General features: G+C 42.4%; 1 protein-coding gene across 3 annotated transcripts in view; it reads right to left on the bottom strand.

Annotated features, from left to right (window-relative positions):
- Nucleotides 1-5,860: 5,860 nt before the first annotated feature.
- Synpo2 (synaptopodin 2) overlaps nucleotides 5,861-14,085 on the bottom strand; it is a 155,884-nt gene continuing 147,659 nt past the window's right edge. For all 3 annotated transcript variants that reach the window (XM_052179305.1, XM_052179306.1, XM_052179307.1), the window contains exon 5: nucleotides 5,861-9,668. In XM_052179305.1, coding sequence (XP_052035265.1) covers nucleotides 9,129-9,668 — 540 coding nt within the window. In that variant the 3' untranslated portion in view covers nucleotides 5,861-9,128. The remainder of the gene's footprint in view (nucleotides 9,669-14,085) is intronic.

Below are 14,085 nucleotides of genomic sequence, written 5' to 3'. Positions count from 1 at the left end.
TGATATACTGCCACCTAAAATCAGTCTCCAGTTGCCAATGACATCATTGTTGTCTGTAAAACAGGAAGGGAGGAGAGAAGCTATGTCTGGAGCAACCCTGGCTCCGGTTTCCAGACATCCTGCACTTTAAGATTGGAAAATGCTCTATAACACGGTGGCATAAATGTTTGAAGATGGCATTGTCCTAGGGTATATTAAGAGTGTTGTTTTAAATAGAGCAGTCGTCGGGCTACAGAACCTCTGAGATGACTTCTCTGGAAGAACACAGCTTAGAAAGTGAACCAGACTCCATTCTGGCTGCCCAAGCCCCGCCTCTGTGCCAGTGCTCAGCCCACTTGTAACTGTCCAAGTTTTTGAAAACCTAGCCAAGACATTATTATCTTCATCTTGGAAAGAAAACTTTGGTTTCCTAGCGTTTTGTGGCATATATAATTTGAAAAAAACCTTTGAAATCAAGGACTCAGGAGTATTCAACAAAGATAAATACATAGATCAGCTTTCAGGAAGGGAATCTTTACAATTTTTCTGAAATCTCATTATTTTAACCTAACAAATGAATTTTTTTTAAAGTGCTACTATTCTGGTCACTCATAAAATAAACCCTGCTAAGACTGTAATCACATGTTCTGTGTCCTGGGCTCACTCAGTTACCCCTGCTCTCCTAGAAATCAGCAAGTGACTTGGTGGGGGGGGGGGGTCACTGAACACAACTCTCTGTTCTGTGGACAGGGATTTAAAGAGATAGCAGCTGATAATGGCGGGGGCTGGAGGTGAGAGCTAAGTGAGAGGGAGGGGCAAAGAAAGGGAGGGCCCTGCGGATAGTCTTGTTGACCTAGTGTGTAGGAGTGTTTTGAAGGTAAAGAATGCCTGCTTTTTCATATGGGGAAAATTGTTTTGTTATTGTTATTGTCTTCATATTGTTTGACTGCCATACAATTCCTGAGTCAAAAGGACAGAGAGGCACTTCTGAAAACAAAATCCAGATAATCAAAGACTGCCAAAATATGGAGCCCTCAGTGATGGGAGAGATGTCTTCTTCCTTTTCTTCTTCTTCTTCTTCTTCTTCTTCTTCTTCTTCTTCTTCTTCTTCTTCTTCTTCTTCTTCTTCTTCTTCTTCTTTTCTTCTCCTTCTCCTTCTCCTTCTCCTTCTCCTTCTCCTTCTCCTTCTCCTTCTCCTTCTCCTTCTCCTTCTCCTTCTCCTTCTCCTTCTCCTCCTCCTCCTCCTCCTCCTCCTCCTCCTCCTCCTCCTCCTCCTCCTCCTCCTCCTTCTCCTCCTTCTCCTCCTTCTCCTTCTCCTTCTTCTTCTCCTTTTTCTTCTCCTTCTTCTTCTCCTTTTTCTTCTCCTTTTTCTTCTCCTTCTTCTTCTTCTTCTCCTCCTCCTCCTCCTCCTCCTCTTCCTCCTCCTCCTTCTTCACATTATTTATTATTATTAGTAGTAGTATTATATTTATTCTTTTTTTACTTATTCACTTTACATCCTGTTCACTGCCCCCCTCCCAGCTGCCCCTCCCATAATCCTTCTCCACCCCTACTCCCACCCCCACTCCAAAGAGCATACACGGGCTGGACCTAGGCATCCTCACTCATACACACATATGTAGCAGATGTGCAGCTTGGTCTTCGAGTGAGTCCTGAACAATTGGAGCAGGAGAGACATTCTTAACCCTCTGCATCCTTCAGGGTCCCTCTGAGCCTGTCAAGGAATTTCTCTTCCCTAGGGAGCCATATCCTCGTTCCCAGGTCAGCTGTAAAACCTGCAAAGTTGCTCTTTTCTTTTTTATCTCTCGGAGTCTTACTCCAGTTGGTCCTTTGCCATACTTGAGAGAATTATGTGTTCCACAGAAAGGGTAAAAAGAATCTCTCCTCAATCTGCTACCTTAAGGCCACACCTTTTTTCTCCAATTCCTACTATAATGTGGCTGTCCATTAGTCAACAAACTAAGCATTAAAATAGGCAACACTCCCTAGGTTTGGATTTTCATTTCTGTGTCATCCAGAACGTTGTTAAATCCATTTTTAATGCTTCTTCTTGATAAATTGTCTTTATTATATGGTGCTGCTGTGATTCTACAGGTAAGCAAGAGCACAGCCCTCCGCAGCCCTCCTGTGACAAATAGGGGCACCTTTCACTCCTTGATGAGCTATTTATGTATTTTTAAAATTTCTTATTTTTTTTATGTCCTTTGTACTAGTCCTGCAGAAAGCTGTGGTATGAACGAGATGCTGCTCAACAAGAAAAACTACTAAATGTGCCTTGAAATGAGGTCACTCTTCATGAGACTGGTAGCAGCCCTGAGAACTCAAGACATCTACAGTGTGCTCTCTTCCTCTCCCTCCTCCTTTCCCTCTCCCTTCTCCTCTCCCTCTCCCTCCTCTTCTCCCTCTCCCTCCTCCTCTCCCTCTCCCTCTCTTCCTCACCGCCTCCTCTCTCATTTCTTTCTTTTGAGAAAGGATCTAAATACACAGCCCAAGATCACCTCTACTTCACTGAGTAGTCCCAGTTGACCTTGAACTTTTATGTTCCTGTTCCTGGCTCAGCTTCCTTCCCCAGTGCTGGAATTATAAACATAGTCCATTGTGCCCAGGCTTGCTTGTTTAGTTTTCTGTCTTGCTTCAGTAACAGTTGCTTCATCAAACTGAGGGCAGAGGTATACAAAACACAGACCTTGGCTTTCTAACATGTGATCTGGGACTACCCTGTTTGGAAGAAATATCCCCCAAAGAATACATGTAAGACTCAACTGTGTGCACAAATAATTCTTTCTAGGAAAAGAAATTCTTTCTAATAAAAGTCTGGGTCCCATCCCTCCCTCTGGGTTCTTATAGGAATATAGTAGAGAGATTTAGGGGAGGGATTTGAGCCTAAGATTATGCTATTATCTGGGTATACATCATTCTAATTTATTTGACAGTTTGGAGGAAACCTCACCATGGTGTGGTGTTCCTACCTTGTGAAGTCTTTTCAGACCTTTGAGTAAAGAACTAAAGTACAAAGTGCTGTGCAGGTGAGTCAGGCTTTTCCTCTTAGTAAAAGAAGATCTGGAGGAAAGCTTATGAAAGAGTTTAAGAGGAAAGCCAAGGAGAAGGGTGCAAGAAAGCCAGGCTCCAAGAAAGCTGTAGTGAGAGAAAAATAGGCCAGACATGGTGAGATAATTTCATCTTTGTGTGCCCATAATGAAACTGCTTGTTTTTCTTTGATGAAGGGGGAGGGCATTGTGAGATTGTCCTGGAAAGATTAGCAGTCATGTTTATAAGGCTGTAAGTAATGAAACATCACTTCATGGTAACCACTGCTCTACCATACTGAGGAGAAAAAAAAAAAAACCCACCAGTGTTGTGACTTCCCCGAGGCTGCTGAGATATGAAGACATTGTACTGAGAGCTAACAACTCTGCTGTTGTGTGCATTTGGGGGACAGCGGACAGTCTCAGCTTGGTTTTTTGCTGGCATCTTGGGAAACTATGCAGGGACTTGAGTTTCCCTGGCCTTGGGCTTCCCTTTGGATCTGTATGGAAATGATGCTACCTACATCTTAATGTGTTAGAAACTTATAGTTTACTAAGCCACAGAATTCTCAGGGGGAGAAAAGGAGCATTTTACAGTAATTGTATCTTAAGCCATGCTAGCTTTCTGCCCCCTTGTCTCCCTCTGATTCTCTCTTCTCAGGGCTGGGGATCAAAACCAGAGTATCTTGCATGCTTTGCTGGGTCTATAGTCTATCACTGAGCTACAGCTCAGTGCCACTATTTTCTCTTAAGCCACATAGGTATACTTCAATAATAAGGAATGTTTTAAGAGTTTAAGAATGCTTTCTCTTTCAAACAATGACTCATTTAAATATTTTATTATTTATTTACCAAAAACAAACAAAATATTAGAAAACTGTGCTGTCTGATACTGGTTGACTGGGAAACTCGCATTCCTATCTCTTTAGTTTAATGATCCAAAGGAAAAGTCAAAGCCAAAACATTTAAATATTTTATTATTTATTTACCAAAAACAAACAAAATATTAGAAAACTGTGCTGTCTGATACTGGTTGACTGGGAAACTCGCATTCCTATCTCTTTAGTTTAATGATCCAAAGGAAAAGTCAAAGCCATTACAGAGGGAGCTATATATAAAATGACAACTTCAGCTTCACCTAGGTGAGACTTGTCCACCCCAAAATGGGCAACGCATCAGAAATGCCAGAACATCATCCTGGGAAGGTCAGAGAAATAAAAGCCCAGTGGTTTGAGGATTTACCAGCATGCTTTCCAGTCATGTGCTGGCTGTGTTTATGCTAGGAATTAGTCTAGTATGTTAAGAATAATATCTAAAAAAATGTTTAAATTCTGTATTAGTTACTTCTCATATGCTGATAAAATACACTAAAAAAGCAACACTATTGAAAGTGTTTGCTTTGGCTAACAATATAGGGGGGGATAGGGGGTGGGGTGGGGTTACAGTCCATCACAACAAGGAAGTAAGGGGCCACAGTGCTTCTACAGCCAAGAAGCAGCAAGGGACTCTCTCCTTTCTGTGATGTCCAGGACTCAAGTTCATGGAGTGGTCCTGCCTGAAGTTAGGGTAGGTATTCCTAACTCAATTGATTTAGAAGCCCCCTCGCCTTCAGATACAGCCAGAAGCTAACTACAATGTAGATAATCTCTCACAGGAGTACCACAAGGCTTGTCTGGTAGATGATTCTAGGTCCTGTCAAGAGAACAACGGGAAACATCACAGACTCTACACTTTCTTTTGTTTTACTGTACTGTTCTTTGGTTTGTGAGACAGGGTTGTGGTGGTTTGAATATGCTTGTCCCAGAGAGTGGCACTATTTGGTGGATGTGGCCTTGTTGGAGGAAGTGTGTCACTGTGGGTGTGGGCTTTAAGACCCTCATCCTAGATGCTTGGAATCCAGTCTTCTAGCAGCCTTCAGATGAAGATGTAGAACTCTCAGTTCCTCCTGCCTGCCTGGAAGCTGCCATGCTCTTGCCTTGATGATAATGGACTGAACCTCTGAACCTGTAAGCCAGTCCCAGTTAAATGTTGTCCTTATAAGAGTTGCCTTGGTCATGGTGTCTGTTCACAGCAGTAAAACCCTAAGATAAGAGTCTTGCTATGTAGGCCAGGAGGGCTTAGAACTTGTGATCCTCATGTTTCAGAATCCAAGGTTCTGGGAGTATAGACATATGCTACCACTCCTGGCTGGACACCAGCTTCTTAATGTGTGAAATTGATTGTATTTTGAAGTGAGTTTTGATAGAAGTTTTCAATGTTATAGTAATATTCTTTGCTTGGCCAAAGTTCAAATGTTGCATTGAGTGCACACATAAATTAAGCCTAGCTGTATGCTTCCTCCAAAAACTCAGTTCCAGCAAAGCACATGACAGAGCTGGTGCAGTCTAAGCCCTCCCTCTAGATGTCAGGCCCCTTATCTTTTAACATCCGCCCAAGACCTCTGCACACTTTGGCCTGTCAGCAGCAAGCACTCTGGTGGTTTGGCTTACCCAGACTCTTCATGCCCCACTGTCCTTAACTGTCCCCCACCCCACCCCCTCCCGCTTGCCCCTTCACAAGTCAGCCCTACCATGCTGCATTTGGAGTTAAATGCAGTCTCTTTCCCGACTGCAAGGTGCAGCCCTTCTTACATTATGACCTGATACTAAATCAAGCCTCTGCCATACTTTATCAAATATCACTGAGTGATTAAAAAAGGAAACACATAAACAAAAAAAGGAGTTAAAATGTTGCCATGCAGTATAAAATCATTACACTCTTTCTGGATGCTGTTATAGAAAACAACAACAACAAAAAACAAAAAACAAAAAAACAAAATTCACAGACCAGGTACTTCAAAGAAACAAAAGGCCTCCTGACTTTTTTTAAAGTTACATTTATTACTAATATCGTTTGAACTTTCAGTCCAAAGCTTTCACATACAGCCTTTGGGGACAGAGAGAATAGAAATGACAACCTAATAGGAAAGTATGAACCGTGTAGCAGTTACATCTACTTTGAATAGAATCCAAGTGTGAAAATCCCTTTCTTAAGAAACAAACATTTCTGCAATTTCCCCCATTATAACTGTCCCTAATTGATATAATTTTTTCTCCAAAGTTTTAAGTCATTAATACACATGTATATCTGTGATTGAGCCCTACAGAGTGTATGCTTTCCAGGGTGCATGATGCTGCCAAACATGAGACAGCCTCAAAAACAAAGGGACTAGAATCTGTGCAGCCATCACACTCAGAGTTCAAGTTAAAATTATCTACTAACATTTCACACCTATGCAATGATACGATGTTCAGACTTGGATAGGAGGCAATGACAGATTAACATCTCTGTAACTGTGCTCAACTGTGAGAGCAGGTTTAGTAAGACACTATGTAGCCTCTGATGATTGAAATATATCCTCAGCCAATGTGGCTTAGCTTTTAAAGCCACAAACTCTTCTGTGCAATGGCTATTGCTTAGAAAACGAGACCAACTTGTTTTATTCTTCTTAAAACAGTAACATAACATCCCAACCATAAGAGCCAAATCTTGGGGTGGCTGAATGTCAGTCGTAGAACTGTATCATTTTCTAGTCAATAAGAGGAAAATACTACGGTGAGCCTGGTATTGAACTGCAGTGGTCGTCTTGTATCTATACAATTTAACGTGCTGAAGCATCACTGTGTGATAAAGACACGCAGGTTCTCGTGAAGAAAATGTGCAGCCTTTCTGTTGCACAAAATACAGAATCAGACAGTTCAATATCAATACTAATTTTGGTGTGGTAAAGCAGAAGATAAGTGCATTTTATAATAATATCTAAAACCAATCTGCCTCTTGAATCGAATGAGTTTTAGTAAAGTATGCTGTGAATCAACTGGTGGAAATAAAGCCTAGCACTTACAAAAGGAGCAGGAGAGAACGTGGGCCCATTAAATAACATCTTTTCCGTTAATCCTCCATTTCTAAAACCAGCCTAATCCAGAATGACTCAGACACCTAGTGATAAATTTGATGATAAAATTGAAGCTAGTAAGGATCATACGTGCACACTTCTAAAAACTCCAGTGGTCTAACATTATTCTTTAAAGATTCTATTAAAAAAAAAACCCTCTTGGATGCTAATGGACACTATATTGATTTTAGATACATTAACAGCGAAGCCTTCGCTCTAGTTTTCCTGAGACTTGTAGCCCAGACTGGCATGGAATTTTCAGCAGTCTATCTCTTCATTCCCTCAGAGTGATGCAGGCATGAGGCACCATGCTGGCTAGCAATTATATTTTGGAAAATAGTTATATATTTCTTTGAACAATTAGTATGTGGCCACTCTTGATACTTACTGAGAATTCTTCAATTTTTTTGGTAACTTCTAAGGTGAGACTGTCTCACAGTTCATTTTTATTCCATGAAAGATACCATCACAAAAGATAAGATGAAGAGTTAGAAAGAAAAAAATAAAGCAAAATTAATCAAGTTTGAAAAGCTAAGAAGAATTTTTAAATTAAAAACAAAACCGATTAAACTTGATGATGATATGAACTACTTTGAATTCCCTTGTATTTAACACACTGAGGTATGGCGGTAAGGAGCAGGGGCTGATCTGTTCGTGGTCATGCTTATAAGACTGGGTTGGTCACTGGAGAGCTGAGTCAGCCACCTAACTTCCTCTGAACAGCCCAGAAGCAGCCCTGGTGTGTGCTTCTCCTACTTGTTTTCTTTAAGTGATCAGCCACGTCACTTACACAATGACAGGTGCACTCATCTACCACTTCCTTAAATCCATTAATAGTTTTATCTTTACATCAATCTTCACCCCACATACACAAAACCGGCCACTTAGAAATTCCTTTGGGGACCTTTAGTGACGCATTTCTTGGCACTAATGACCTCGTCCACTCCTAAAGGTAATCTGATGAGCAACTGAAAACAACGCATCAAAGGTCATCCAACCAAGAGGATGTCCAGATATCAGAATTGTTAAGAACCTAAGCAATTAGACAATCCAGACTTCTTATCTGACAAATGAGAGCACTTCAGCTCACGTCTGTCTCAGGCTGCTGGCTTAATAGATTGGAAATAAATCCAATACCTAGATTCGTGATTTCTATACACTGCAGTTTTCTCCAAAGTCCATATGGCTTGTGTCAGTACCTCACCCTGACATATTCCCGTCTGAAAACATTCCTGTCCTGTCCAGGCATAGTGGTGCCCACTTGAAATCCCAACACTGGGTAGCCTGAGGCAGGGTGGTCCCATGAGTTTGAGGATAGCCTGAACTACAAAAGGAGAACCACACCAGCCAGGGCTACACAGCAAAGGATTCTCACTAACAAACAAAAGAAGAAGGAGAAGAAGAAGAGAATATTTCCATTTCAGCCTTCTAATTCATCTGAACTACACCTAAAATATGTTAGAGAAATGTTTGAAATAACATCAAGGAAATTCTTTTCTGTGTGATTATTACTTCCTGTTGGGCTTCCCTTAGGAATTAGTCCTAATGGAAAGGATGGGAACCAGCAGAGGAAAGTCTGAGGCATGGGGACAGGCAATAGGGTGACAGGTGGATTAGACCAAAGTCAATGGCACATGTGTTTTATATTTATACAAAGAATTTTATATTCCTTGCTATTAAAAGTACTGGCGATTACTACATCCTCTTCTAATAATTCTTTATTGGGCTAAGGTACGTAGAAGACAATGTTTGGATTTGCTGTCTTTACACAAAGACAAAGTTGAGTTGCCTGGAACTCCTTACAAATGAAATTAATATTTTGAATTTTTTATATAAGTGCCAGAATCTCAATGCAAGAAAGTAATTCTTTTGAGGCACGGTCTTATGTACCCCAGGCTGGCCTCAAACTATGTGCCTGAGAATTATCTCGAATTCCAGGCATTCTGTCTTGTCTCATAGGTGTGTGCCACCACGCCCTGCCCACTCTGACTCCTGTCTACCTAGCAGTTCCTTAGGCATCAGCAGACAAGGAAGTGCTCCACGCTTGTGTGTTTACACACATGTACACTCAGAAAAATGACTTGTGAGAGCCACATAGGGCTAAACATGAATTTAAGTCTATTTTGAAAAGTAAAGAACCCTACAAAGGCTCGCTAACAACAAAATCCACACAATTGTCACACCAGCTTTCAGGGTCGGTGTCTCCACCCTCTTGGGTGTGGGTTATAGTCATAACCACCTAGTGGAAGGCCGTATTCAGACCTAGTCTCCATGGACATCGCTTTCAAATCATTTCTGGACTCCTGCCTATAACACATGTATGGCAGCTGGGTACTATATAAGGAGTGGCTAGACACGTGGCTGTTGACTGGGGATGGAGCATTGTACTCTTGACTTTCAGAAAAGCTCATGCTAGTCTTCTGAGTTTGGGGGACAAACGACAGTCTCTCTTTCCAGTCCTCTTGGGACCCTGGAAACACCTTCCTCCGAGCTGCGGAGACTACATTCGCCACGATGGATTCCTGGATGTTCCTGGGTCTGAAGGCATCATCCACTAGACCGAGAGGGGACTTGGCCGCTGCTTCCCAAGGTGTCGGTCTCTTGTTAGCTTTCTCCAGCTCGAAGGTTGGTTTGTTGGAGTAACCGCAAGCAGACTGGTACAGCCAGGGGGATGCAGAAATCGTGGGCGGGGCTGATCTTCCAGGGAGAGAAAGAGAGCGCCCGCTCTCCTAAAAACAAAGAAAATGTTAATACAGCTCCTTCTCTTCTGTTTGTGCTTATTATTACTGCAAAGCGCTCGTAGCATCATTACCAAGCCCTGCACAGATTAAAGCCCTGAGGTGCCCTGTCCGGAAGCCTGGGCAGATTGTCTCACTTAGCTTATTCCGGCTCTGTTCTGCTGCGTGATTCCCACACCCCTCATTTGGCGCTCTTTGTTGTTTTCCTGTTTTGCTCACATAGTTCAAACCGCTGCCCTGTCTTTCCCAGGAGTAACCCCATAGCAGGGATCCTAACACCATCAGGATCTGCCCATTTCTTTGCCTTCTACCCCTCTCCCAGCCCCCAGCCCACCTGCTTCAGTCTGGTCCTGCTTCCCTCCCCCCCCCCCCCCCCCCCCGCACAAAATAAAACAAACCAGGGAATACTGTAGAAATGAGCCTGGCAGTGGTGTCCGGCATGCCTTTAATCCCAGCACTTGGGAGGCAGAGGCAGGTGGATTTCTGAGTTCGAGGCCAGCCTGGTTTACAGAGTGAGTTCCAGGACAGCCAGGGCTACACAGAGAAACCCTGTCTTGGAAAAAAACAAAAAAAGAAAGAAAGGAAGGAAGGAAGGAAGGAAGGAAGGAAGGAAGGAAGGAAGGAAGGAAGGAAGGAAGGAAGGAAGGAAGGAAAGAAAAGAGAGAGAGAGAAAGAAAAGAAAGAAAGAAAGAAAGAAAGAAAGAAAGAAAGAAAGAAAGAAAGAAAGAAAGAAAGAAAGAAAGAAAGAAATGAGCCATGAACTCGTACAATTTTTTACTTTTGCTTTTACTGAGTGACTTTTAATTGCTTGCCTTATTTTGGTCCACTGAAGGCAATAAAAGCAGTTACCGGTGTAAAGGAAGGACAGGCACCTCTCTTCTCAGAATCTATGAATGTGCTGAAGACCACATGGCAGGAGTTTTTATTCTCTGTGTCTCTGTGTCCCTGTCCCCGTCTCTCTCTGACCATCTCCCTCTCTTTCTCTCTCTTGCTTGTTTTAGAGAGATAGTCTCATTCTGTAGCCCAAGCTGAGCAATCCTACTGGCGCAGCCTCTCAAGTGCCAGCTAGGAATGTAAGCCCGAGCCACGGAGCTCTTGTGTGAGACGTGGTCCGTGTCTCTAAGGGGGTCACCCTGCCAGTCTCATTTGCATTTTGGCTCCGTTTTTCTTTTTAATATTTATTACATTCCAGAGTCTTTCAGAGGTCTTCTCCACAACATTCCTCTGTGCTTGCTAAATACTCTGCTTGAATAATCCATAGCGGTGTGGCTTGCTGGAAGTTTTATTCCCCCTTTACCCTTCTGCTTTTCTAGGACACTAGCTGCTAGCTAGCCTGTTAATGGTCTCACTGTTCACTCTTGTTTACATGAGACTTGCTTAGACAAACTGAAAAAGAAAAGGGGGAGGAGGAAGAGGGGGAGGAAGGAAGGTAAAAGAAAGAGAGGGAGGGAGGGAGGGAGCGAGGGAGAGAGAGAGAAACAAAGAAAGGAGGAAGGAAAGAAGGAAAGGAAGGGAGGGAGGGAGGGGGGAGAGAGAGACAGAGACACAGAGAGAGAGAGAAGCAGCAACACCAAGGAAAAATGAGTCAACTTTGAAAGGATCAAAGTTTCAAAGCATTGTTTCTTAACAAATCCTAGTACTTCGGAGCTGGAGGCAGGAGAATAGGAGTTCAAGGTCAGCCTTGGCTTCATAATGTGTTAGAGACAAGACAGGACAACATGAGACTTGTCTCAAGAAATAAGAGAGAGACAACTTTTAAAAAGAATGACTTCATGAATTTTACAGGCAAATGGATGGAACTTGAAAATATCATCCTGAGTGAGGTAATCCAGTCACAAAAGAACACACATGATATCCACTCACTAATAAGTGGATATTAGCCCCAAATCTCGGAATACCCAAGATACAATTCACAGACCATATGAAGCTCAAGAAGAAGGAAGACCAAAATGTGGATGCTTCAGTGCTTCTTAGAAGGGTGAACAAAATATTCTCAGGAGGAAGTACAAAATGTGGAGCAGAGACTGAAGGAAAGGCCATCCAGAGACTGTCCCACCTGGGAATCCATCCCATATACAGCCACCAAACCGGGACATTACTGTGAATGCCGGGAAGTGCTTCTGACAGGAGACTGTTAAAGTTGTCTCTGTCAGAGCCTGACAAATACAGAGGTGGATGCTCACAGCTAACCATTGGACTGAGCGTGGGGTCCCCAGTGGAGGAGTTGGAGAAGGGACTGAAGGAGCTGAAGGGGTTTGCAGCAACATGGTGGGAGCAACAGTGTCAACTGGCCAGACCCCCTGGGACTGCACCACCAACCAAAGAGTACACATGGAGGGACCCATAGCTCCGGCCACACGTGTGGCAGAGGATGGCCTTGTTGGACATCAGTGGGAGGAGAGGCCCTTGGGCCTGAGGTTGTTCGATGGTCCAGTGTAGGGAAATGCCAGGGAGGGAAGGCAGGAGTGGGTGAGTAGGGGAGCACCCTCGTAGAGGCAGGGGGAGGGGGATGAGATGGGGGATTCTGGAAGGGAGACCTAGAGAGGGGAAAATATTTGAAATGTAAATAAAGAAAATATCCAATTAAAAAAAAAAGAAATGAGAGAGAGAGGAGGGGGGCAGACCTTGTTGAATAAAAAGCCAGACTTGAAGATACATTCAGATTTCCCAGTTTCCGACCATTTCCTTCTTCTCTGACTACATGACCAGGCTCAGCTGGTCTTTGTTTCTCCGTATACCCTTCCTCCCCAGCCACACAGGACGCACCATGGGCGATGGCTGAGCCTTGATCTGTGTATGAAGAGTAAAGATGCCCATAGAGTAGAGGTTGGCTCTCTCCTTGGAGTCACCAAAACTTGCCTTTGACGCTGCACCCTGGCAGGGCTTGTTTCTATTAATGTCTTTATCTTAATCCCAAGCTCCCGGCAAACTCTCTTTATTATAGAGCCAGCAAGGGTGGCAGTGGCTTTCGCCACCTTTGACCTACATTTACATTTTATAATTTGACAAGATCTATGCATATTTTATATTACTCATGCATAGATTCATAAACTTATTTAACATCTTTTATGAAATATCTAATACTGCCACACGCTGTTCTACTAGCTAAAGACACAAAGACAGTAAGGTCTGTGCCCTGCAGACCAGGGTCCACCCAGGGTCCAGCTCCCATGGCCTGTCTGACAATCGTACAGCAAAAAGATGCTCTATCTGCCTTGTCAGGAAGAGAGAAGTTGTTATTTTTACTTTTATTTTTATTTATTTTTTAACTATGAAAAAAGACTGTCTGTGAAAGAGAAATAGCTGAACCATAACAAATATCTGTGCCTCCCTTTGTCAGGGCTATAAAAGGACTCCAGAAGCCCAGGGAAAATTCTTAGATTCCAATGATACCTACAGAGGGCTCATCTGGCCAGCTCAGCTCTTTCAGCTCATGATGTTGTTTACAACCGCACAGTTGAGGGGACAGGAACAGATGAAGGAATCCAGAACTCTATGCAAATACAGACAGACAGACAGACTGAATTCACACACACATACACACATACACACACAAACACACAAACACACATACATACACACACATACATATACACATACATACATGCACACATACACATATATACACATGCATATACACATACATACATACACATGCATACACATATACATACACACACATATATACACACATATACATATGATGTGACTGTATATACTACAGTGATATATATACATACATTTATGTATATATATATATATATATATATATATATATATATATATATATATATGGCTGAAAGAAATTTATTTTCTGTTCCTTCTCCCAACTCACTTAATTTGAAAATCTTCTGAGAAATTGAAACTTAATAGAAATTAAAATTTCTAAGAATTTTCAGTAATACCCTAATATGAAGGATGAGGCTTTTTTTTTTTCAGCTAAAACATAAATGTTGATCAGTCAATTATGAAGAGAGAAAAGTAGAGTTCTGAGGTGTGTTTATAAAAGAGAAAGTCAAGGCTTTCGGGAAGGGGGATTAAAACTCATATTTAAGGCTGGAGAGATGACTCAGCAGTTATCTGCTTTTCCAGCGGTCCTGAGTTCAATTCCCAGCAACTGTTTGTAATGGGATCTGATGCCTTCTTCTGGCTTGTAGGTGTATATGCAGATAGAGTACTGCTATATATAAAAATAAATCTTCAAACGAATCACATTGAAAGTCAAATGAAATTCCACGTGGAATGCGTCTTCAATGGGGATGAAGGCACCGTCTGTCGATTGTGCGATGGAAGAGGACCTATCTGCATGAATCAACTGACTATTGTCCTTTACGTGGCCCCAGCACGTGTGCCTTTGTGATCCATTAACTGCTAATCATGGGGATAAACTGTTACATTATCTTAGGTT

The sequence above is a fragment of the Apodemus sylvaticus genome, chromosome 4 (genome assembly GCF_947179515.1).
Source record: "Apodemus sylvaticus chromosome 4, mApoSyl1.1, whole genome shotgun sequence".
Taxonomy (NCBI): domain Eukaryota; kingdom Metazoa; phylum Chordata; class Mammalia; order Rodentia; family Muridae; genus Apodemus; species Apodemus sylvaticus.
The sequence above is the reverse complement of the archived record's forward strand: the minus strand, read 5'-3'. Positions and strand labels throughout refer to the sequence as shown.